Source organism: Thunnus thynnus, chromosome 19 (genome assembly GCF_963924715.1).
Source record: "Thunnus thynnus chromosome 19, fThuThy2.1, whole genome shotgun sequence".
Taxonomy (NCBI): Eukaryota; Metazoa; Chordata; class Actinopteri; order Scombriformes; family Scombridae; genus Thunnus; species Thunnus thynnus.
This window is the reverse complement of record NC_089535.1, coordinates 4,921,349-4,948,461: the sequence shown is the minus strand read 5'-3', so window position 1 is coordinate 4,948,461 and position 27,113 is coordinate 4,921,349. Positions and strand designations below refer to the sequence as shown.

Below are 27,113 nucleotides of genomic sequence, written 5' to 3'. Positions count from 1 at the left end.
ATAATGAATGACAATATAGTAAAACACAATTGTAATAATATAAAATAAGTCATTACGGTTGACAACAAAACCAAACACTTGTCCTTATACCATGTCCTTATATCTGCTTGTAACTACATTACAATGGGTTATAAATCATTTATTAACTGTATACCGCATATAAAGGCTAAATAGGGGGACATAAAGTAAAGTGTTACCAAGCTGAAAAACTGAAAAAATGTGTGTGCAGCAGAACTTTTTTGTTTTTTCTTCTTTCCTCTCCCATTAATCATCTCACGACCCCTCAGATTTATCTGCTGACCCTTTGGAGGGGCCCGACCCCTAGGTTGGGAACCGCTGGACTAAACTAGCTAACTGTATATTAAGTAGTTGAAACTAGCTCCACCTCCAGCAGCTACAACAGTAACATGCTGTTCTAACACTGATGCTTCAGTATTAATAATCTAATGATGTCATATATAACAATATATCAGTCAGAGGGACGAAATGAGTCATTTTACTCTGTGGTGGAAGAAGTATTTAGATCCTTAAGTAAAACTATCAATACAGCAATGTAAAAATACTGCCATCACTTAAATAAAAGTACATAAGTATTAGCAGCAAATATGGTTAAATTATTATAGTAGAAATGGTGGTTTGGACTTTTACTTGCAGTAATGGAGTATTGCTGTGTTGATACTTTTATTTAATTATATGATCTGAGTACTATTCCCACCACTGTGGATAATGCTCTGTATATATAGAGACAGTGAACTGACCAATGGTGTGGCTATTTCAGCCAATCAGATGTCTTCCGGAGGGCGGACCGAACTTGTTGATAATTCTATCTGGTGTCGCCTCCTACTGCGCAGCCGCAGCCCGAGTGACGAAGATGGTGCTCATCAAGGAATAGTGAGTCTGAAGTGTTTTTAAAAAATGTCTTTTGGCCCATTTAGAGGCACATTTTCATCCATCCGACAGCGTATTACGGATAACTAAACATGTGTGTTTCGTGTAGCGGTGTCGTTCGCTGGATTCTACAGCGCTGTAGCCCGTAAAAAGCCATCTTTGAGCGGGGTGGATAACGGGACACACCGGTCTTTTTTAGGCGTTGCTAGTGCGAGCTAACGTTAGCTTGGAGTTGTAGCAACGGAGCGGATAATTAGCGTCTTAATGAAAACGAGTTACATAAAAAGGCTGCACGCACAAACAATCTGTACGTTCAGATACTTAACATGACTTTGATGGTTTAACGTATTGTCAACGTTAACGTAGCCGGCCTGTTATGTCTGTAAAGTGCCGTAATGTTAAGCTTTGTGGTCTCGTGAGTGACAGATTAAAGGCTCCTTCTCCGTCGGATTTAACGTTAATGCTAGCAGGCTCGGCTAGCCGCTAGCGTGACAATTTCTGACCATCTTTAACGCACACATCTAACATTATGATACATTATTGCTTATATTTTCATAGATTACGTCAGCGTTAACCAAGAGGTCGACGCAGTTTATGAATTATGCTGTTATTTTGGCCCTAACTGAATAGCTGTTGTACCCTTCAAGCTAGCTTGAGGTTATGAAAGGACTAACTACTTTGCTTGTACTTTGCAGCGCTTTAACTGGGCGGCTAATACTAACTAACAGTTATGCAATAAGCCGGCAGGTTGCTGCACATAAATCTGTTGTGATGGAGCTGTGCGGTGGTCGTTTTTCATCCACTTTTCTTCCTCAGCATAGCTAGCTTCTAACATGTAGCTAACTTAACCTATATCCGCTTCAAATAACGGTACCTGTTGTAGCCAATGGTGGAAAGTAACTAAGTACATTTACTCAGCTACTGCACTCAAGTACAGTTTTGAGGTACCTATACTTGAGTATTTCCATGTGATGCTACTTTATACTTCCAGTCCACTACATTTCAGAGGGAAATATTGTACTTTCTACTCCACTACATTTATTTGACAGCTTTAGTTGCTTTTCAGATGAAGATTTGATACAATGGATAATATAACAAGCTTTTAAAACAACACATCATTAAAGATGAAACCAGTGGTTTCCAACGTTTTTGGCTTTTGTCGTCTTACAAAAAGCAGTGTGTAGTCGGGGTCACATTTCACATGTCTATGAGTTGTTAACAGCTCCACCAAATAGTGATTTTTCCCTCTAAACTTCTCACATGCTTTCATTTCAATAAATGTTCAAATGATCCAATATTTCAGCAAAAATCAAAGATTAGAGAAAAAGTCCAAAAACTGAAAACAGATTTGTGAATCAGAACTTTGTTTTTTCTTCTTTCCTCTCCCATTAATCATCACATGACCCCTCAGATTTATCTGGTGACCCTTCGGAGGGGCCCGACCCCTAGGTTGGGAACCACTGGACCAAACTAGCTAACTGTATATAAAGTAGTGTAAACTAGCTCCACCTCCAGCAGCTACAACAGTAACATGCTGCTCTAACACTGATGCTTCACTATTAATAATCTGACATGGTGAGTCTCCAGAGCTGAGATATTTATCCATGACTGTGTATTGTAATTTTCCTGCAATCTGGTCTCCATCTTGCTCCCAGTATAATCAATAATCAGACAGCCAACCCTCTAAAATCATGTCCTTACATCAGGGTTCAACCATGGGTTAGTATTTTCAAGATTTTTTAATGCAGGGCCGTTAACCGCTGCTGTGGAAAGACAGGCTAATATGTTTTGTTTATGTCTTTTAATTCACTTAAGAATTTAATATATTTATGACGCTGTTAATGACTGTATCTGTGTGGGGGGGGGGATAGCATCAACAGACCGTTTGTGTTTGTGAAGAACAAATCTGTTATGCTCACATAGGCTTAAGCTGGGGAACTCACACATTAAACTTTAATTTCTGGTAGGTTTATTAGACTTCATGTCAGCACTATTCAGTGTTCAAATAGCACGATGCCTCTCCTCGTGTTGGGGCAGTAGTAGATATGACAAGATTATATCACAATAATTGGGATTTACAGGAGCTTTGTGTTTATTTTGTTATCTACAGTAAGTAAGTATACTTTCATCAGGGGGCCAAATATGTTTGCCTACCACTGCCTTACATGCTCCAACCTCAAAATTCATGACAGTTTTGAATATTGAATGATCAATTCATAGAAGATGCCTCATTTAAAAGACACTTATTATATACAGAAGATAATTTTGTAAATGGAAAGTATGTCGAGCAGATCTAACTTGGAGCAATAAAAAGGCTTAAGTATAAACGTACGGGCCTTTATCTTGATAAGAAAAGTCCATTTACTCTCACCGTCACTACTTAACCTCACTAACCCTTACTGTACTATTCATCGCTTACATAATAATGTGAGATACAGTTGTTATCTCTGTTGTGAAGTTCAGCTTTGTTTATGATTAATAGAGACACACTACACTGTGCATTAGGTCTGCAAATATTAGTATGTTTGTAATTGAATAATCTCTCTGCTGTTTTCTGACTAATTTAGAGCTGCAACTAATGAATATTTCATTATGAGTTACTGTGCTGACTGTTTCCTCAACTAATCAATTCATTGTTTGGTCGACAAAATGCCAGAAATTTGTGAAAAATTATATTAGAATCTTAAATTTTACTTCATTTATGACAGCAGAAGGCAGCAAATCACATTTAAGAAGCTTAATCAGTGAATATTTGTCATTTTTTGCCTGAAAAAAATGACTCAGAACTGTTAACTGAATATAAAACAAGTTGCTAATTTATTTTCCTTTCAGCTGTAGATGAATTAATCGGTTGATTTTGTAGTTCTAGATTAGTTAGAGCAAAGAGAAATAAATGAATCAAAACCGCTCATAATTCCAACTTTTTATAAATTCTGTCTGTGTCTTAGCATCCTGCTACCTGTGCTGCAGGTGTCTGCAAGTGCCTACACGGACACACAGAGGACTTTCACTGGTACTTACATAACTACCGGTTTACTGGGACTTGTAAACCACTTGAACTGTAACTGGTCAGCCAGTCAGTTTCCCTTTTTTTAATCCAGCACCAAAGGTTTTTTTTTCCCAGTGCAAACCCTCTCTCTCTGTGCTGCCGCTGTCACTGCTCTCTGTGTGACAATGTGAGTGTTGGAGAACGTGAAAACACAGTAATTTAAGGGGTAGATAATGAATGCATGACACTCAATACTAAAGATGTAAATGAAAAGCAACATTTTGTCAGTAGTCAAAGTACATTACGCATGTTTTTCCCCTCTCACAGCATGTTAAACGATCGACACGGCCTTGTTTTCCTAACATAAAACGATCCATTTTCTTAACAGCGGTTGATCAATAGCTGATTAATCATTAACGTAGGTGAAAGCTGAAGGGAACTGGATCCTTGCTGGTGTCATTTTAGTAGTTTGGGGGTTTAAGCATATCTCCAGCTGTATTTTTTAAACATTTTTTTGTCTCAAATGTGTGTTTAGAAGGAAAATACACCTGGTTGCAACTGTATTTTTTTGTGGAATTGATGCTAAAGTACTTTTGGAAAACACTATCATGAATATTAAGAGGAAAACGATGGAAGCAGGTGAATCACTGATGGGTTTTTTTTCTGTTTTAATTTCTCATCTGGTGCTGCAGAAACACGCCAGTTAGGGTAACATGTGTAGGCTTCAGTAGGAGTGAAATCTCTTTTATGACAAATACGCCTCTGGTGTTACAAGGTCGCTGTACTTGATTGATCCACTTCACAATCTCAGTCATCGGATGCTTTTTTTTTTTTTTTTTGTACATTTTGAACTTGTTAATTTGTTTCTGTTGCAAAAGCTGCAGCAGCTCACAACAAGTGTAGAGAGAGAGAGAGAGAGAGCCATAAAAAAAGCACAAACACTGCACTCTGCTTTTGTTTTTCCAGTTGTGCTACATTGTTCCTCTGGTTACATGACCGTCTGTGCCAGAATCTGGACGTGTCTTTGAAAATCAGATTTATCATGTTAATGTAGAACATAGAGCAGCTGGAAAGGGGAAAGGGGGGGGAGAGGAATGTTTTTCCTGTGTGTGTGTGTGAGCTGGATGATGATGATGATGATGATGATGATGATGATGGCAGGTGTTCAGGATATTTAAGTTTTTGTTTATTTGTACAGCACTTGCACAACTCAAGGTGCTGTACACAGAAGAAAAACATTAAAACTGGGCATTATAAATACATTTAATAGTAAAAAAAAACTGGCACAATGAGCATTTTCTGTTATATTTTTATCGGTTACGTCCATCAGAAAGTGTTTTAGAGCTACAACGGCTACATTTACGACTAAATCGTTTCTTTTGTTTAGCAAAAATACCAAATGTTTGCTCGCTCCAGCTTCTCATGTGCAAAGATATGCTGCTTTTTCTCTGTTTTATATCATTATAGAAAGAATATATTTGGGTTTTAGACTGTTGGTCGGACAGAACAAGATATTTGAAGACTTCACTCTGGGCTTCTTATATATTAGAAAGGAAGAAAATGATCAATAATAAAAAATAATTGTTAGTTTATTACCTTTACACACTCATGAGATCCTCAACCTTACATGTCCTGATTTTTTTTATAACATAATCCCTCTTTCTCCTCTTATTTTAGCTTTAGCTCTCAGCTTTAAACCTTTAAATACATCATATATTTGCTTTCAAGTACTTTTATATTTATAGATGTTTGTTTTGAGGGATGTTTCTGCCTAAATTGAGCGTGTTACCCCCCCTCTCCCCCCCTCAAGCTATCTTCATCAATCAGTGTATGTTTAGGTTAAGGGTGTGGTGTTGAATCTACCAATCTTAGCAGAGATTTGTTTGGATTCTGAGAGAAGGAAGAGGTGCAGCCTTGAGAGGACTATAAACTCCCTGTACAGTACGTCTCTGTAGTGAATCTTCTCGTTCCATAATTAAGCTGTGATGTCCAGTTATGAGCTGTGCATAATCAAGCTGCTGTATGCGCTGCTGATCTATGAACTGCGTGCTAGATTGCTGTGAAAAGTTATTTAGTTAAAAATAAGTAATCGATTCAAGCATGTTGTGTTAAGGAGGGGGGGGGAGGGGGGGGGATACTTGTTTTTCAATGCTGGTTTGGCAATAATCATGACATAACTGGACAGTATGAACGACACCACACAAAACAAAATAGAAAGCATCACAAATCCAGTCTGTCAGGCTGACATGAGATAAAACAGAAAAAATATTGATCTTTTTTTTGCAGCGTGAACGAAAATCTTTTAATTAGCTAAATGTTCTGATTAACCCGTGATATGACAGTCTTCATTACACTCTCACTAGAGCTGCAACGATTAATTGATTTGCAGAAAATTAATCAACAGCAATTTTGATAATCATGTAAGTAACTTTTCAAGCAAAAAAATGGTAAAAATTTGCACGTTCCAGCTCCTTAAATGTGTAGATTTCCTGGTTTTCTTATATTTTATGATAGAAAACTGAATATCTTTTGGTTTTTGGACTGTTGGTTAGACAAAACAAGATATTTAAAGACGTCACCTTGGACTTGACAAGCATTTTCCACAGTTTTCTGCCATTTTATAGACCGAACAATTAACAGATTAATCAAGAAAATAATCCATATTGTTAGTTGCAACCTTAGTAGATGTAAAGTCACTCCTACTGTCTTAAAGTTAAATTGTGGTTCTTAAAGATAAATGATTGTTGCTTTATAAATCAGGGTGCAGTTACAGTATCCAGACGACTAAAGCAGAGTTTAACATTCAGACTGGGACACAGCGCTTCCACTTGTTGCTAAAGACGCTCACTAAGATTTATTCACAACTTCATGCTTCTCCATCTTTTTGTTTGAGATGTTAGTTAGTGGATTCTTTGCATAACCACTGAATCATTTAACACTTTTATTAAACTCTGAGTGTAAAAAGTGACTTCTAACCCTATGTACTGTTTCATTTATTTAACACTTGAACACCAGTGTTTTTCTCCTGTATATTTATTATTGACTTACTAATGTGTCCCTTTCTTCTCTCCTCTCAGCCGTGTAGTGTTGCCGATCTCTGTGGAAGAGGTGAGTATCATTTTATTATATAATAATACAGCATAAAGCCGTAGTTTTGATAGTTAAATGTTAATTTTCTCTTGTGCACAGAAAGCTCATCCACTCAGGCTTCAGTCTGCGGCTCATTCTGAGACAATAGCCTTTGTTGGAGATGCCTGTTTATTGGTGTGACAGGCTGGTAGAGCAGAACTGGACCTGGCTCAACCCTTTTAAAACTACTGTCGCTGTGTCGTCTTGTTCTTAATAGCCGTGACATATTTGTACTCGGCTTTTTTTGTGTGTGTGTGTAATCTACTTACCCTCAAAAATGTTTCCTTCTTTTTGATTAGTTTTTATTGGAGCCCGGAGCCTGTTGTGACATCCAAATGACATCATGCTTTGGCTCCAGTTCACAGCCCTTCTCTCTAATGGGGGGAAAACATTGTGGCGGGCAGTTAGAGCGTTTAGTTTTTATGAGGAATAATTGTATTTTTCTGCAGATTGAACACAACCGGAGGTTTTGCTACTTCTTGTTGTCTTTAACGATAACTGCAGCGGCAGTAATATCCTGACAAAAGCTTGTTAATGTTGCGTAATCAAGTACTACAGCAGCCACCCCATATTTCCTTTATCAAATCTTCAGATGTATTAATATGATTGCAGAATCATTTAGCCCCATGAAGGCTGATGACTGTTGTCCGTGACGACTCTATTGGCACAGCTCTCTGTAAATAATAACTAATGAAAGAGGCCTACAGAGCCCAGGAGGTGTCATGGATGAAAAAAAAAATGAAGCTGAGCTCTTGATCTAATCATTTATATGCCCGATTTTTAGAAATGAATGCTCTAGATTTAATATCTCATGCACACAAATGACTAATCTGTGCTCTGTGAGTTAAATATAGTTTTTGCCTTCAGGCTCTGTCCCTCACTCTCACGCTGCCCAAACAAATCTCATACCAAATAAGACCAAACCACAAAGCTGGTCCATGATGAAAAAATGTACAGTAGCTGTATTGATTAACCAGACTTCCTCTTTATATGGTGTGAGATTGGTGGCGTCTCACACCAAAAACAGTATTACATTGAGAGCAGGAATTAGTTGTTTTTGTGCACAAATGATTAAATCTTTCATACAAACTCATTTTCTCTCCTTCATGACACCACAGATTAAAATAAGAATTATGTATTGCAAATTATTTTTAGTTGTTTTTCTCATAGACTGTAGAAAAACATGGATAGCTTTTGTCACCCTCAGGTTGATAAGACTGTTTTGAAGCCTGAAAATGGATTCAAGAAGACTGGATCAAGGGATAATTAAGTAGCAAAAACACCACATGCACATGAACATGCAACCCAACACATTTTAGAGCCTTAAAAATATATATATTTCTGCTGTATAAACAATTACTAACATCATAGGTAAATCTGGGTTCACTGCATCGTTGAAGCACATCGGCTTCAGGGACCTTCTCGGTTTTAATCACAGGATGGAATCAGCGGTTTTGTGTCACTGTAGTTTTCAGTTTCTGTCCGTCTCTTCCTTCACTCACAGTATCAAGTCGGGCAGCTGTACTCTGTGGCCGAGGCCAGCAAGAATGAAACAGGAGGAGGAGAAGGCATCGAGGTGCTGAAGAACGAACCCTACGAGAAGGATGGGGAAAAGGGACAATACACACATAAAATATACCACCTAAAGAGGCAAGTGTTTAAAATAAGCTTGGTTTTCAACAGAATCTAATCTTTGAAGGTTCAGTATATCAGTAAGATGTAACCGTTTTATCACTAATATGTATTTTAAACTATTAAATAACAGTGTCAACATGCTCATATGGTAGACAATGCAAAAACCATTTGAAAGAGAGCTATGTGTGAGCTAAATTGAATACAGACTGTCAGGATATTTAAGCTTTAAAAGAAATTATAACAGCAGTGTCGAGTGTCTTCAATTAAAACCTCACACACAGCGATGCAGGGACAGACAGGTGAGGTGAGCATCATTTATCACAGAACTGAGGTATCACCTTTTGTGACAGCGATGAATACCAGCTTCATCAATCTAGTACTCAGAAGTACTTATTATTTATAGATAACAGCTTCACAAAGCAGGCATTAATGGCTTGGTTTTCACCATTTGGCCAACTGGTAACCTAAGTAAGTAAAACCTGGAGCGCTGGCAGCAGAAAGAGCAACATGATCTGAGTTTTTGCTCCCATCTGTTCATTTGGATAACAGAAAACCGTTAGCAGACTGTACCTGTTGCCACCTGTTCAATGTGATGGTAAAACTATATTGGCAGCCATCTGAGGTGTCAAATAAGCTGCCATTTCACTGAACCAGCTTTAGGCCCCGATCAGACGGATCGCTTTTTTGCAGCCTTAGGGCGGCTTTTTGTAATTGTTTTCAATGAGAGTGAAGCTTTTTTCTTGCTGCTTTTGCGTTTCTGAGCGCCATGCATCCATTTTTCCACTCTATGCGCCTTGAGCTTTTGCAGGAGCAAATGCCTTGAGTTGAAAAAACTTCAGCTCAGAGCAGAAAAAGCGCCTGACATCATCTGCGTTTTTTCCCCAATGTCCAATCGGATGAATTGAGAGGTGGGCCTTCTGTGGTGGTGATGTCTCACATCTACACCTGTCAAATTTTTAGGCTGTAAATAATATGGTTAATATAACATTGACAAACATAACCTACCACTAACAGATGCTCAGCTGCTCGGCAAGACCAATGGACTCCCTGTAGCTAGTGGTCATTTTTGTGACGCTAGGTCCGACGATTGACAAACTGTCCCTGACTCATCCTTAAATAAGCCTTGAACTGACCATCATCCGGGTGAAGCTCCTGGACCAGCTGGTGATTTGTCCTCTTTCTGAGGGTCTCGTGTACCAACACGGATCTCCGTTTCCGTGTGTCCAACATATTTGAGAACAGCGTCTCGCCCTTAAATAGAGCCACAGCGAGTGTCCTCCACCTGTCTGTTTTTTATCTGCTGACAAGGAAGTTAACTACTTTTAGCTTGCCAAAATAAAAGGCACAGATCTTCACAGCAAGATAACGGTTTGGCTAAGGTGATTCGGTGGTTTCCTAGCAACAACAAAAAATTGTAGGCTTCAACAAATAAAAGCAGTGTGGTGCTCTTCGTGTTTTGCAACCTGCAACAAGCGCTCTGTCTGATCAGGACCTTACGTCACAGTACAAACACCAGGCCTCCACACACACTGCTAAATAAATTCAACACTAATTTCATGAAGGCTTAAACATCATTATGAGGAGAGATTTCCTCTTCATCTCTCAAATAATTTGATATCCAAACTGCATACAGACAGAGTTCGTTTGTGACAGTACAAGGAGCTGAAGCTGTCCTACTTCTTGCCAGGTGTCTCCTCTTATTTTGTCCATCCTTTGTATAATGTGTGACTGGTTCTTTGATTCTGCAGGAAATAAGTGTTGGATTAAAGCTTTTGGCTGCTTTGACGCAGCATCAACAACAATAAAAAGAACAATTGATTACAAGTAGATATAACCTTCATAAGACGCTGAACCAAACAGACAAGACAAAATGACTTATCTGAAGTTTTAATGTGTGAAGTTTATTTCTTTTGAAAAGTCCACAGACCTGATTGTTTGACTTCTTTTTTTTCTCCCACTTTAGTAAAGTCCCAGGTTATGTGAAGATGATTGCACCAGAGGGAGCATTAGTTTTTCACGAAAAGGCCTGGAACGCCTACCCGTACTGTCGCACTAGTAAGTTTCATCTTAACAGCAAATCAGTTCATACTTGGTGTCGTTTCACTGCAGTGTGTTTGCATATGATCAACAGTGAGAGATGTCATAGTTATATGTAATCATGGCTTCACTTTAAGGAGGACTCCAGCAATTTATTATTACACTGTGATAAAGTTGGGAGAATTAAAGCAGCAGAGTCTGAGGTATCATTGCCTTTAAGGCGCTGGTATACGCCATCACAGCGGCCTGTCAGATGGTCAAACGTCATTGAAAACCAGCATTGAAGATCAAATTTCCAACATTGGAGTTTTAGGGGGGGGGGGGGGGGGGGGGCTCCCTCCAACAAGTTCTGCACGACAAGTTCCTCGATTAAGCACTTAATTGTTTAGTTTATGAAGTGTCAAAAATGCCATTCATGCATTTCTGAGGCCACAGTCTTAAATTTGCTTCCATTGCTAATCAACTAATTACTGCAGCTCTAATTCACATCCACTGATTGGTCAGGCATGTGGAGGCAAGAAAGTAAGCAGTGTTTAACCTCCTCTCTCCAAAACTATCTCTGTTTCTTCTTGCATGTACGAACAAGCGCAATGCTATGAATGCCTTCCAGAAGAAATTATAAAATGTGCACTGCATCCAGATATTTAAACCAACCGTGTCTGTTTACAGTTATAAACACTTTCAATATGGTCAGACAACGTGTCGTATGAACTAGGTCTTTTCTAGCATAACTTGACCCTTTGTCCTTTATATAGTTTGAGCTGCAGAAACACTGGATCCATACATTTCAAATGAAATCAAATCTTTATCGTCATATGCACAGAGAGCAGTCAGTTGCTCTGAACAGTCAAATTCTTACTTTGCGCTCCCCTCCGACCGCCATAGATAACCAGAGTTAACCGTGTCTGACAAACGGCAGCATCTTTCACACTTCACACTCCCAGTTTGTATCACAGGCTTTTGGTTTACAATCTGTAGTCTTTTACTCTCTTCCTGTTTCAATCAATCAATTAATCAATTTTTATTTATATAGCGCCAAATCACTTTTCACATAGAGCAGGTCAAGACCGTACTCTTTAATTTACAGAGACCCAATTATTTACGACGTAGTGGACAATAATCACTGTTTGCTGTTTTATTTGAGCGTCTGAATTCTGAGTGTAAATTTATCTACAATATGGCGCCACAATGGATGGAAAAAATCCCCATTGAGTAAACTTTATTATTGTTTATTGCATAGGAAGTAGAGTGAACGAGGTGGTGATTTCAGGCAGCCCAAGCTGAGATAACCCTGATGACATCACAGTGACATCATCAGGGTTATTTTCTCAGATTTGACAAAGCTCCTTCCTGAGCCACAGAAGACATTATATGTATTTTTTTAGAGACAGAGTGGTAAATCTCTTAACTACTAAAATGACCTAAATGTGTAAAATTGGTGGAGTTCTCCTTTAAATTGACCTTTTTTTTTTAATGTTCTGCAATTATAATTTTTTCTAAATGTCGTTTGAAACTGTTCAGTTTTTCAAATATGATAAATGTCATCCTGGTCTTTTGATACTGATGCTCTTTTTTTTTTTCTTTGTTTCCCTTTTTTGCTCCTCTGCAGTTGTGACGGTGAGTTGTTCATCTTTTACTCTCTTAGCTTGATAGTTTCTGACATCAATGAGACCGTCATCACACAGACTTTCACTGACTTGTGACAGATACTTAATACCACCATCTGTCTTCTGACGGGAGTCATCACAGCCTCGTACTGTTGTACCTTACTTTGCAAGCTAATTACTATCAGATTAAAAATAGATCCGAGCAGAGTGGCACACCATTACCAGTGTTGTTTCAGTCTAAATGTCTGATTGGTTAATTGGATTTAGCTGTAAGGGTTTAAGTACATCTCTCAGAACTCTCCATTCATGATGTTCTCTGTACCGATTCTCTTGGCCGCGATCGGACGCACCTGCTGCCGTTTAAAGTTTAGGAGTGATACCTACTTTCTGAGCAATGACTGCAAATAGAAACTCAGGCTAAATATTGTGTTTTCCCCCTCATGAAATCTGTGTTTTTCTCCTGCTTTTCAGAATGAGTACATGAAGGACGACTTCATGATTAAGATTGAGACGTGGCACAAACCTGACATGGGAACAATAGAAAATGTAAGTGAGTAGAAGATGTGGTGGTGCTTTGGTGTTAAAGGGGCACTCCAGCTTTTTAATATTTCACCTCCATTAACTTAAGATTTACTAGGTTTAATGTTTCTGCTAACATTAATATTCTCTTCTGTTCATTATCGCTCTGAATGCTGATAAATGATCACAATAACTTGGTCGTTTTAAATCTTATTTTCTTTTTTTTTTGGGTGACTTTGTAATATCTGTCCAGGGACGACAGATGAAAGATAACCTCTTGGCTAATTCAGTGTTTATTAATGTGCACTGTCCCTGTTAAATAAATCAATAAATAACCAAGAAATAAAAACAAGAATGGTCAAAAATTGAAGCAGCAGAGGCAGACTTATATCCCCTGCATGAGTCACAAATACACTGGATCCTACATTTCCCATAATGCAACACACACAAAACATCTTTCATTAGACCCTCTCTGTCTGATAAACGCCCCTTTCAGACGATACATCTCCAGTTAATAACACACAGACTTTCTGTTATAAATTTAAAGTCTCCGAGTCCTAGCTGAGAGATTACCTTGATGACATCACTATGACATCATCAGGGTAGTTTTCTCAGACTTTGGAAAACTCCCTCCAGAGTCACAGATGATGTAATACAACTATTTTTGCTATAGTACGGAACTTCATATGTAAAATCAGAGGATATAAATAGACAAAACAAACTTCATCTTACATTTTTCATTTTTGAAAGTGGTATACACACACAGGTCTACTTTTTTTTGTGTGTGGCCCCATGCGCATGCAAGAGAAAAAGAAAAGGTACACCTGTGTGGTTTTAAATTTGAATCTTATTTGATTCGCACTCGGCTTCCCTGAAGAAACAAAGCATCCCGTGCCGCCTGCGTTCTGAGCCGGTACGATCTTCTACATCAGAAGGTTTAATTGCTCGTCTCTTTCTCTCTTTGTTCCAGGTTCATGACCTGGATGAGCAGACGTGGAGGACTGTGGAGGTGGTTCCCATAGATATTGCAAACAAAGAAGAAGTGGCGACTGCTGTGAGTTTAAAACCCGCAATATAAACCGCTAAACTAAGAATTGAAAATAGTGAGTGGATCAGTTGTTCTGGCACGCGGCCTGACGAGCAGATGACGGTAACTGACACGTCTGATTTACAGCAGCGTGTCTCCACCACGAGGAAGAGTTAGGACATACAGATTGACTGGAGGTCACCAAGGTGCCGGGATAGCCATCACACTTAATTTATCCAGTGATCATCCTCCGTAAAGCCTTACTGAACGGAGTGAAATACTTCAATTGCAGTAACAAGCTTGAAGTCGGCCTGAAAGTAAATGTGAAGATGAGGAAATGTTGTGGAGGGAGATCACAATGATCAGAATCTCTCCTCTGTTGGCGTTTTTACTCGTATTTCAAGTAAAAAACATCTTTTCTTTTCTGCCCCTACATCTAAAGTCTATCTGCAGTGCTCTTTATTAGTCACAAAAACGACATAAATCATCACACTATAAAGAATTCGTGTAATCGACTCCAGCTTTTGAGCAAATATGGTGAAAGTCTTCTTGAATTTGACAAACGTTTCATTGTTCTAGTCCAAGATTAATCGCAGCTTTCAACATCCACGGGGCGTCCTGGTGGTCTTGCATTTTAAAGGATAGGTTCAGATTTTTTCAAGTCTATCTTAACACGATATTCAGATGTTTATATGCGTTCACTGAGAGAGTTTTTGGTTGCTGTAGTCATTCGTCTTGTCCATACTGGCCATGAAGTGTTCCCTTCCTCGCCAACGTAAGAGACGGGGGAGCCAAAACCCATCCAGACTTTGACCGAGTGACGTCATCAGCTGACACTTTATGAAGTTGGTCCATCGACAGAGAATTAGTGAATGACTGTAGCTAATGCACTGCAGAAGCTTTTTGGAAAAAAAAGTCCCCGCAGCTTTTTTCAGCTGTGAATCTCAAAAATATGCACGTATGACAGGAAAAAATCACCACGACTGCTGACAAGAGTCCCAGCAGCTGGTCCATTATTCACCGTCTAGTGAGCAGCTTGAGGATATACATTATCTATTCATTTATCTGTTACATGACAGCATAATGTTTGCAATACTGTGGAAATAGCTTGAGAATTCAGTTGGACTGTATTTATGAAGATATATGAGGAAGTATTTGGAAATGGATGCTGCTACGGTGCACCGAAAGGCTCGTACTTAGTTAAACGGCGTTAGACTCCTGACGGATACGACTCTCAGCTGTCTTTAAAAGCCCCCTTTTTAGTCCATTAGGGACAGTTGTCAGCGAGTAATACTTCAACCATCATGTTGCCTGTGATTTAAAATCTAAAAGGAGGCATTAAGCCATTTTACATCCAGGTGGGTCACAGTTGTCCCGGAGCCGCAGCGTTTCTTCTACGAGCTCCTGTACTATAATGACTTAAGTGGATCAACGTTGAGGCCCAAGGCTTAATCTCAATGTCCATCTGCTCCAGGTATTCGCCACTCTTTCCCCAACAGATCTGATGGATTAAAACGGCACAGTGACCCTTAAGCTCAGGGGTTGGTTGGATGGGGGTGTAGTGCGTTGAAAATACAGTCTTGGGTGTTGCAGATTCTTCAGTGTTCCTGCAGAGGAGCCTTGAATCACATGCAGGAAGGGTGAAGTCTGACTTAACAGCGTCAGTATGCGAGAGTCAGCACTGACTAGTTTAAACTTGTTCTCTGTTTAAGAAACACAAGGAGAAAGTGGAGTCAGACTGTTCAACATTTATGTGTCACATTAAGAACACAATAAAAATTATATTACTTTTCATGAGTAATAATCTCAAAGATTTTCACTTAAATAAATGTCTATTAAGTCACTTTCTATCAGCAAATGAGGTAACACAACGGTGATTGAGCCGTTGGCCCACTGATGAAAGTATTTGCAGTATTATGAACTGGGTGTCTGTGGCGACTTTCCCGAGAAAAATCACAAGCGTTAGTTTTCCATCACCCAGCAGTGGTTGGTACGACAGAGAGGGTGTTGGAGCTAACACAACACTCGCTCTTCGCCTCACTTGTGTGTGTGTGTGTGTGTGTGAAGCATCTGACTGATGTAAAATGGGCGCCACTGTTTGGATCTCTGGGAAGTTAGGTCCAAAAACACACCTACAATTATCGCTTATCACCATTTGTGCCTCCAAAAACAACAAACTTTAAGAAAAAACATCCCAGTTTTCAGCTCTGTGATGATGATTATGCATGTTTCTGATAACCGCGAAAGTTTTTAAATTGTTTACTTATCTTAAAAAAAATAGGAGGATTTCCTCAACTCTTGAAGGAACACTCGGGTACTCTGTGGAGTTTTTGAACACTAGTTTGTATCGTGTATTACCTGATACATATTAGAAAACAGACCGATACTGTGGCCTTTGTGTGACCTGCACATACCAATCAGTCCCAATCACCTCGCTGCATTAACACACACGAGGGGGAAAAATGTTAGTAGCACTTTTCAATATAAAGCACTCCAGTACACCACCACCACCCACTACGACCTCAGTAACAAACATAAAGTAGAATTATCACCAAAAAGTCGTAAAAATAGGAATTTATGGCAGAGCTGTTGTATTGGGTTGCATTAGATTGCACAGTTGTTCCTAATAAAATGCTCGGTGAGTTTATGTCTGTACTTTTAATCTCAAGATTTTGGTTCTGAGCACATTTTCTGGTGTCAACAAACAGGAACAAATAAAATATCCAGACTTCACAATCTCGACACCTTGTGACGCATCGCACTATGCAAAAACATTGAAAGTAGCAGCTGTGGTAAACAGGTGGGACTCAGTTTACTGCTGGATCTTAATGTTTGGATGCTGTTTGTTCTGTTGTAGGACTATAAGCCAGAAGAAGATCCTGCTCTTTTCCACTCCGCCAAGACGGGCAGAGGACCTCTCGGCCCTGAATGGAAGGTACCTGATATAGCAACAGAAAGTAGAAATGATCATCCGTCATGTCTGTGATTAATGAGAAACTCTTTTAACTCTTTTGCTTTCTTTTTTCCTTCCTTTTGCAGGACGAGCTGAAGACAGATTGTCCTTACATGTGTGCATACAAACTGGTCACCGTCAAGTTCAGATGGTGGGGTCTGCAGACCAAAGTGGAAAACTTCATCCACAGGGTACTAATCATAGTCTATCTTAAAATAACACTCTCATATGTACATCTATAGAGTCACTGGTTGCTATGATGGTACCCTCCCTAACTTGATTCCAGTGTAAGTAACAGGAAAACTGCAGAACTGCTTGTCGGATGATAGAATAGCTTCAGAAATCTCCTCCCCCTCCCACCGTCACCTTTCCGATGTCGGATTAGAGGAGCTAATCCGACAATTTCTATCCGAAACCGACAATCTGACATTCACACCCACTTAACGCAGTGATTTGCCCCGGCCGTGTGGAGCTGAGAAAGGAATCAGGGTTTCAACTTCTTTCTCTCTCTTACAAGTACTTCTTTTTCCATTCTTAACACAAGTGCAACTCTTATGAATGCTTTCCAGTAACAGACTGTGTAAAAGTATACGCCAAAATCCCCCCCCCCCCCCCCCCAATTAAACAACATCACATCTCTTCTTTCTTTATGACGGTTGGCTTTTCACTCCAACTTTAAGTTTTTGCAGTTCAGAACAACTATAAACACTTTTGGTTTCCAATGTGGTCAGAAAACACGTCATATGAACTGCTTTTTTTTTTTTAAGCATAACCAGGCTGGAGCTATTTTGAGACTTCAGCAGTCAGTTATTCAAATCAAAGGGGAAGGTTTTTTTCCAGAGTTAGTTCGTTTTAGAAGGAAATTCCCTATCGTGTGTTACTGTCTCTCTGCTGCAAGGAAACACAGTCCGGCAAACCAAAAAGAGGAAATGTCATAATGTCTATAAAGACTTCACAGACAGGAGGAATTATCACAATGACCAGAAACTCTTTCATTGGACATAATGTATTCTTTTAAATCAATGAAGCCTCTTATGGAGTTAAATTAGACTTTGTTTATTGTGTCTGTCAATGACTTGTGTTGTTTTTATTTAGCTCAGCAGAGGGAGACATAGTTCTAAGAAACATTTCAGTGTTTCTGTAATTAAAATCTGCACCTGTTGAAGGGAGAGAGAAATAGTTCAGTTCAGGAAGGAGATGATGAGGGCAAGAGCAAAGGAACCAAGTGTAATTATTTAAATGGAAAAAAATGCCTGAAGTCTCTTGTGTGCCTTCATTTTAGTGTTTTTGTTGTTGTTTTACTTCATTTTCTTCCTTCCACAGCAAGAAAAGCGTATTTTCACCAACTTCCACCGCCAGCTGTTCTGCTGGGTCGACAAATGGGTGGGTTTGACCATGGAGGACATCAGGCGGATGGAAGAGGAGACTCAAAAAGAGCTTGAGGAGGTAATTAACTCACCGAACGCACAGCTGTCCTCCTAAAGTTACACTGGACCATAATGTCTTCTTCCTAGTCTGGTGAATTAAGTTCAAAGCAGATGTAAGAACGTAGTAACTGGGATTCAGTAGAGTTGCTTTAGTCTTGTGCTCAAGTTTACAAATCTTTTAAAAGCTAAGAAGAGTACATAGCTGTGTCTCAAATCACATACTTCTGTTAGTACACTTTCATGTAGTACACTGTGTACACTATGTACTTACTGGCGTAGTGCACAAATTTTGACAGGGTAGTGTTGTCTCAAATCAAACACAGCCGTTGTGCACTTAATGGAGATGACGATCGCAAATTAGCATTAGCTAGCGTTAGCATTTGCGTTATTGTTCGTGTTACCAAATCATTACAGACTGCTAAATTAACCGAAAAAACATACTGATGGCTTATATCCAACAACAGTATAGTGGTGCTTAGTGCTAAAAACACGTGTTTGTATAATGTGGTGATGGTTCACCATAGTTACAACGTACCCGGCTGCCATTTCAGGAGAAGCGTCCATAGTTCCACACTCAACTTTTTGACCTCACAGTGACCTCTCAGTGTGAACGCACTTATGCACTCAAAATGTTAAGTGTAAGTACAGAAGTATGCGATTTGAGACACAGCACATGTTTCTGTTGTGAATGATAACTGTACAAATGATCACTGCTCTGTGTTTAGAAGACTGCTGGAGACTACACAACAAACTCAATCTACTCGATTTAACCCCCTTTAACTCCTGAATTTCACATTAGATGCGTCAGAAGGGAGATGTGCGAGGCACCTCTGCAACAGACGAGTAGAGGCCCGTCGCTGTAGGTCAAACACTAGAGGCAGGCTGAGTAAGTCTCAACGAAGGAGAGGTGGTGGCGCTGCATGGATCGTTGTCTTCGCCGTTGTCTTCATACTGCTGTCTGCCTGATGTCTTAACTCACCTGTTTGTCTGTTTTTTTTGGAACCGTCCAGTTTGTTTTTCTTTCTGCTTGATGTCTTTTCAGCCCTGTGACTTCTTTTTGTTATCATCCTCCTCTGTTGTCATCTTTTCATAACAATCTTCCTCTGTTTTCATCTCATGTACTCTGTTCTTCAACCGTGGCTCTGCTAATCCAGGCTAACATGATGCTAATATGATCCTGCTAATTATCAACCAGCTAACTAGGTTCTTGGAAAGTCATCACACAGCTGATTTGTTGACTTAGGTTAAAAATCTTAGATGAATCTTGAATAATTAGGTGCTTTTACTTAAAAACAAAGGCAACATAAGTGGAGTCACAATCAGCAAAACAAACAATTTGAAAAAACGTCACCTTGAGCTTTAAGACATTTTGATGCTGACATTTCATAAACCAAACAATTAATGGGTAATAAAAATAATAGTTACAGCTTAAACTTATGTGATTGGCTGAGTAATGATCGTATGTTTGCTACAGACATCATATATTAACACAATGAAACCCTGCCAGAGTCTCTCATAAAGAACATTAAAGGCACTTAAACTTAGACAATTTATGAAACTGAAACATTTAACTCAAATTAACTTGCATGCAATTTATAATTATGTTGAAGTTCATTTCATACATTTAAGTGATTAAAGTTCTGCATTTCCTAAATCTGATAAATCATAAACCTCTAGCTGAATTTATCTCTTTAGCTCATAGTACCTCAAATAGATTGCTATGAAATTTGGTTCTGATATTGTATTGATGTTGCCAAGAGGAGGAATCCTAATGACTTCTAATGATCCCTCAACTTTTCCTTTAGCGCAACCATAATGTTGACCTTTGTGGTTTTGAGTGAAACGTCTCGACATCTATTGGATGGATTTCCATGAAGTCTGGTTCAGACATTCTTGTTCTCCTCAGGATGAGTTGTAATAACTTCTCCTCTAGCGCCATCAACAGGCCAAAACTTAAATTCGTCTTAATACTTTGTTTTATGACCAAATTTCCATCAGTCTCAGCTGTACTTTATGTTCAGTGCTAATTAGCAAATGTTAGCATTTTAAATCATCTTCGTCCTGTGAGGTTTGTGTCAAATCTTAAACAACTCGAGCTCTGAAGAACAGGGTCATGTTCTGAGTCATTTTTCCTCCCACCTGCTGTCGATCAACTCACATTCCTCATTTCCACTCACAGATTTTAATATTCTCTTACAGCTGCTTCTTACTAAACGCATCACTTTGTGCTTTCAGTTTGTTTTTCCTCTTGATAACAGCTCACCCTGCTGTAATCTGTTCCCTTTTGGGGTTTTTTTTTGGAATCAAACAGATTTTCCTGCATGTGCATAGCTTCAAGGACGGGTTCACGATTTTACAAGTGTGTCTTAAAACAACAGTCAGGAGCCCAACATGTTTTTCTTGCTGTAATCGTTCCTCCCATTCATACTGACCATTAGAAGATCCCTACATAAAGTTTATCTGAAGCTAATATGAAGCTTCAGCGTCCAAATGAGTCAAATCAAGTAGATATCTTTAAATGTTACAGTCTTTTTAGTGCCAAAATCCCTCTTTTTGTTACTATACTTCCACCTGTTCTCACCTGACTCAAGTGGTCACAACAAAAGGGAGACGCATCATGTCAAAGTTTAACAAAAGAAGCTTTATTAAAATAAATTAAGCCAAATTAAAGAAGTATAATTAAAGCATGGGGTGTGGATATCAGTAGCGTCAGTGTTGTAAGGTGCAAGAAAGTTAAAAACATAAAACTAAACCAAACCAAAGCAGGTAACAGGAGCAGAGAGCTGCAAACAGCAGCATCAGCAGCAAAGAGCAGCCAGAGGAGAGAGAGTGAGAGAGAGAGCCAAACGTCTGCTGCAGCCAGACTTTAAATAACCTGCAAACACAACGTGGGCCCTCAGGTGTTCCAGGTTACACTAATGATCACCTGCAGAACAAGGAGAGATGCAGGTTAATACCAGATCAAACCCCGAGATGACACCAGGGGTCATCACACACACCGCAGCTCAACCGAGGAAACACAAAGAGGGAATTTGATGCTAAAAAGACTGTAAATGTGTCAGATATCCACTTGATATGACTAACTCAGACTGCTGAAGCCTCATATAAGCTTCACATCAACTTTTAAACTGTGACTGTGTGGACACACTGGATTTTGGCCTCCATCATTTACATTGAAAGCACATTTGAAGGATCTTTTAATATCCAGTATGAACAGGAGGAATGATAACAACGAGGAAAACCTCTTTCACTGTTCATACGGACACCTGACTGTTGCTTTAAGACACTTGGAAAATTGTGAACCTGTCCTTTTAATACTTCTCTAGTCTTTATCCTCAAACTGAAAACCTGACTTTCTTCTTCTCTCCCTCTCTCTCTCAGCTGCGTAAAACAGGTCCGATTCGAGGCACCAGTGCTGCTCATGAGCAATGAGGCAAATCAACCAAACCCTGTCATGATGATGTCATCAGAGACAACGTCCACCACGATGAGGAAGTGGCCCCCGACGTCGCCTCTTCTCTTTCTGTCTCACATGATTCATTGGGGGGTTTGACAAGATTGGTTAACAGTACTGTACAGATTCTACCCCAATCACAAGCCTCCTGTTCACTCAGAAAAAAAAAACAACAACATGGTTTTGCATACATATAAAAAGGAAAAAAAAAAAAACTCTTTGCACAGAACGTAAATTGCCTGATATGTAATTGTTAGTTGATTATCACAATGGGCTTTGTTTTTATTCAGGTGTGTAAACCGTGACTCAGAAAGTCAAGCCTTTTAAATTAATTAGAATGTTTGTTTTTAGGTAAACAGGTTCCCACAAAAAATTGGTATAAGATGACTTTAGCAGGTATTGGACCATTTATCCCCCTTACCTTCCCTTGTATTATAACTGTCTGTCTCTACTTTAATCCTTGTCTCTCCCCTCAGTATCGTCTTTATTATTGTCCTGGTAAAATTAGTCTAGATCTCCCCCTTGTCTCACTGTCCCCTCTGTCTGGCAGTTAGTCGGGAATACTGATGTTTTTTTTTTTTAGTTTTAAGGCTAATCCATGCCTGTTATATGGTTCAAAACAAATATAATGCTCAAGCATGATAGATAATTCTTTGCTTTTCCCCCCAACCCACACATGCACACATGTCCCACATTTCAGACATGCACACCGGCCCTCCTCCTCCCCCCCCCCTCCTCCTGTCACAAGTGCATGTGGACAACAGCAACTCCTCACTAAACTGTCATTGCATGTGTTATAGTTGCTGCAATGCAGCTTCGCTCAAGTGGATTGTGTTGATTAGAGAGAGAGAGAGAGGGTCCTCTAGGAGAGTCACCTGTGTGTGTGTGTGTGTGTGTGTGTGCGTGTGCGTGCGTTTGTGTGCTTGTTTGTGTTATCAGCTGCCTTTTTAAGGACTGTCACTCTTAGGACTGAGATGGATAATGTTCAGCTTAATATCAAGGCTCTGTGAGCGGCCTGTTGAACTCGCCTCATGCTGTCGCTGCATGTCCTTTCTCCTTGGCTTAGGGCTTTAACTGGAGGGCTCCCGCGGCCTCCACGAAGCTTTTTTAAAAAAAAAAACGAAAACAAATGAGGATGAGAGTCTGTGCGTCACTGCGTGCATGAATTGAGGTAGTTTTTTTTATATATATATATCTATATATATATATATATTTATCTCTGTTGAACTACTGTTTCCTCTCTGAACTGACAGAGCGAATGGGTCCAGGCAGATCTGTGATGTTTGTGGGCTGGTTTTATAGTTTTATTTTTTATTTTCACCATGTATAGTGATTTTTTTTTTTTTCATTTACCTTAACTACAAGAAAGTATGAGGTTAGTCTGAACTTTTCTTGATGAATTCTAGTTAGAGTGCTTTGGCTAAGATTAAAGGTATACTGTGCAGGGTTTTCCTGAAAAAAACGAAACAATGTATAGACTCATATAACAATAATCCCTCTAAATCATCACTTATGACTCACTACAAGTGTGTGGCGGTGTGTATATCTGCAGAGACTCTGCCCTCTGGCTGTGTTTTCTTATTATTTTGCTGTGTTCAGGATGTTTCTGGGCGTCAACCTTTTGGGCAGCGGGTGTGTAGCCTCCAGCAGATAACAGCGTGCAGGGTGTGAGGTCGGGACTCGTCGCATAGCGACCAGGTTACAGGTTACCGTCTCTCTCCTCTGCTCCGCTCCGCTCTGCTCTCTGTCTCTGTGTCATGGATGCATAAAGAGCAGCAGGTCTGTGTGTCTGCTTGACCGAGGGGGGCGGGGCTGAGCTACACACACACACACACACACACACACAGAGCAGACAGGCCACAGCAGACAGGATGAAGCTCTGCATTCACACCACATCCGGCAAGGCGGCACATTCCCGCAGGGTTGTGCGAAGGTGTGGACGTGTTTATTTGCGCTTTAGAACGTAACTGCCGTAAAACAATCAGAAAATAACATTTTATTTATCTGATTCACACCAGCGCCGCTCGCTCTTTTCATTCGCTCTCTAGCTCGCTCGACCACCACTGCTCTCTCGCTCGCTCGCTCACTGGTTGACCCAGGGAATGAATGCTGTGTATTTACAAACACCAACACCAACAAATCCTGCATAGTATACCTTTTTTTAAAGTAACAATCTCAAAGATCTCAGTTTCGTTCTGTTTAGTGGCACCTATGGTGATAATCGTTAATTGCAGGTGTTTTGTTTTTTGTTTTGTTATTTTGGACATCACTTCCCAAGGATCCAAACAGTGTCACCTGTGTGATGTCAGTCAGTCGGCAAGTAGGTTGAAGAGCGAGTGTGTTGCGTTAGCTCCGCCTACCCTCTCTGGCGGACCAACCACCGCTGGGCGTCATTTTTCCCGGTAATGTCGCCACCAACACCCAGTTCGCAACACTGCAAATGCAAGGGCGTTCATCAGCGGGCCATAGGCTCAGTCACCATCGTGTTACCTCATTCGGCGATAGAAAGCGACTCAGTAGACGTTTATTTAAGTGAAAATCTTTGAGATTATTACTTTTAAATAAATTTTGACCCTTACGGTTTAGATCGGTGTTGGTTGATGTAGTGCGAGCCTTGATCAGAAAACAGACGGCATCTTTATCCTGCTTTCTGTCCTGCATCTCAACTGTTTTTTTTTTTTTGTTTGTTTGTTTTTTTGGTTGCGCTGTTTCCAGGTTGCAGCCGTTCATCAGAGCAAGAGCTCAATTTAGCCGTCTTTCAATTTTTTTAATTTTTTTGAGCTTAATGCAGATCCCGTCGGGCTGTAGGTGAAATATTTTCTGATGTTTTATATGATCATGACGTAGTGTAGCGCAGTTGTGATGAAGATGTTTATTCGATCAGGTATAAGAACGAGCGTCTCTCCAAACTTAGGTTTTGTCGTAACCTATGTGTGTGTGTGTCTGTGTGTGTGTGTGTGTGTGTGTGTGTGTGTGTGTGGTTGTAATGTCGGACAGGTTTTAAAGAGAGTCAGAAGTGTACTTTATAATAGGCCCATTATAGAAATGGACAAAGTGTACATAAAACCAGACTTGAAGGGGGATAATCACAGCTACCAAGCGTTTGTCATCCGATACTGTACTGCTAAAAGTAAACTTAAAGTAAGTTTGTAATAATTTTTCAGAGCAAGTGATGTCAGCTCTGTGGACAGTGTGCTGTTTGAGTACAGTGTGTAAAGTGGAGCAAACTGTCCACATTTTGCTCATACCATGATTTTTAACTGTACCTCATCCATGCTTATGAATGTACAGCTATAGTGAGGAGGAGATGGATGCTATTTCCTGAACAGCAGGACATGTTTTACACCTGTACAAGCATGATACGGACCCGTTTATATCATCGACACATGAGGACAAACAGATTTACAAAAAAAACCTCTATAGAGATTTGGATCTGCATGCTCAACACACTTTGTTTTTTTTTTTTTTTTAAATCTTTCCTTGCTTTCGTCTCCGTTCGTTTGATCAGTGCATCGGTAGCTTTTGAGAAGCTCTTGAACTGCATCAGACAAGAAGGGAAATCCTTTTTTTTTTTTTTTTAAATAAAAAAAAAAAAAGGGGGGGGGCGGCTTCTCCTCAAAGTCAAACCGGATTCAGCTTGACCTCGTTTTTAAACGGCTGAGGAGTGAAAAGCCTGAGCGAGTTTGACGATGACGGGAGTCGCCTCGTAGACTAGAACAGGCTGCGTGATGTACAGTTTTTGTAGCATTACCAGTGATGCCAGCCAGGGTATGACTGTGAGGGGAGGGATAGAAGCTTAGGGAACAGATGGAGTCCAAAATACTGTTTTTTTTTTCTTTTCTTTATTGTAATCATGAATAAGCACTTGCGAAATCTACTGTTTTTTTTTTTTCTTTTATGTTTTCTTTTGTTGGTTTTTTTTTTGAAAGACAAAGATTCACAATGTATTCAAGTTTCTCTTTTCTGATAAGGCAAAATTCAGGGGAATTAGTACTGAATGTAATACAATTAGTTCCTTTTTTTTTCTTTTCTTTTTCACAGCTTTCAAACTGTGACTGAAGGTCTAGACAATGGAACATAACAGAATATCTAATAAATTTGAACAAATAAGAGAATCAGCGTGTTGTTTCTTGTTTGTTTGTGTGTGTGTGTGTGAGTGTGTGTGTTAGGAATGTGTATCTTAAGGCAAGTATATTTCCTTTTGTTATGTGGTTATAATCTCTTCATCACACTCACGCAACACATAAAAAAATGGCTTTAGATACCCCGAATAAGTTTTGGAAGTGTAGACTACTACATAAAATACACAGGAGCATGTTTCCTGACTGGAAATTGAAATGTATTTAAGTCTAAGTAATAACTGTTTGGGATAAAAGAGAAAAAATGTAAAATGAACCACAGAAAATGTCTATTTCTCCCAACACAACAGTAAAGTAGAAAACAATAAAACACAGGATAAAGAAAAAGTGAAGCTACGGCTTATTTCTGCCCTTTTTACAATACACAACATATTAGACATCAAAAAGTGACATCAGTTAAGTTTTACACTCTTCCTCCCACAATAAGTCCAGCATGTCCTTCAGATTTAATTTGTGCAGTGTGGTGAAAATGTCAAGTTCCTCACTTCTATAAATTTACTCCTTTAGCAGAAATAAATGGGTTTTTTTACATTTGTATTCTTGACCCTCTGTTTCTTAAACATGCAGGTTCCTCTCAGATCATATCTGCGTCCTCTCATTTTAAGCAACGTTTATATATTTTCAGGTAGTTTCTTTTCTTCGTAGTGCTGTTGCACTATGACCTACTTCTTATGACAGGTTTTATCTGATCTAATCTTCTTAGTAATGTTAGGCTGCTTCATTTTGTAGATACTTTACTGGCACAATATCTGAAGCACCTGTTGCCAAAGACTTTCAGTTGTCAGCCATGATACTGTGACTACAAACATCTAGTTCTACAAATACATACTGTTTAACCATTAATGCATAATGACAGCAGTAATTAAATCATTTACTCTTTATTTGAGTCCCCATTAGCTTCCACAGAGTGATTGGTGGTCCTCCTGGGGTCCACACAACAAACAGCAATTTAAAATCACATAAGACATAAAAAAACCAAAATAAGCCAAATATAAAGATCAGAAAATAAGTGAAATAACTCTGAAAAGGTAGAAAATACATGAATGAATGAAATGGAAACAAAAAGTAAAGTTACACACTGTATTTAATGAGCAGGAACGACACGCTGCTCAGTATTTTTCTACATGTGAGACATAATTTTTGTTGTAGTTTTCATTTGGATGAAGGTTTTCATAACTAGTTGACTGATTGAAGAGATTTAAAGGAAGCTATATGTTCTACTTCATGATTATTAAAATGCAGTCAGATGATGCTGTTTTGTCCTTTGGCACCAGATTGATCAAACTAAAGTCCAGTTCCACTCAAAATT

The 27,113-nt window shown here is 39.3% G+C and overlaps 1 protein-coding gene across 1 annotated transcript; it reads left to right on the top strand.

Annotated features, from left to right (window-relative positions):
* The first annotated feature begins 826 nt into the window (after positions 1-826).
* pitpnb (phosphatidylinositol transfer protein, beta) lies at positions 827-25,780 on the top strand. Its single transcript, XM_067574040.1, has 12 exons — positions 827-891; positions 6,955-6,985; positions 8,511-8,656; positions 10,605-10,696; positions 12,288-12,295; positions 12,757-12,831; positions 13,775-13,858; positions 16,689-16,766; positions 16,871-16,975; positions 18,108-18,230; positions 19,011-19,097; positions 21,593-25,780. The coding sequence occupies exons 1-11, from the start codon at positions 872-874 to the stop codon at positions 19,056-19,058; spliced, it is 810 nt and encodes a 269-aa protein (XP_067430141.1). The 5' UTR covers positions 827-871; the 3' UTR covers positions 19,059-19,097; positions 21,593-25,780.
* The last annotated feature ends 1,333 nt before the right edge of the window (positions 25,781-27,113 follow it).

Coding starts and splice junctions, on each gene's coding strand:
- pitpnb (XM_067574040.1), top strand. CDS start 872: ATGGTGCTCATCAAGGAATA. Junction 892..6,954: donor ATGGTGCTCATCAAGGAATA/GTGAGTCTGAAG, acceptor CTCTCCTCTCAG/CCGTGTAGTGTTGCCGATCT. Junction 6,986..8,510: donor TGCCGATCTCTGTGGAAGAG/GTGAGTATCATT, acceptor CTTCACTCACAG/TATCAAGTCGGGCAGCTGTA.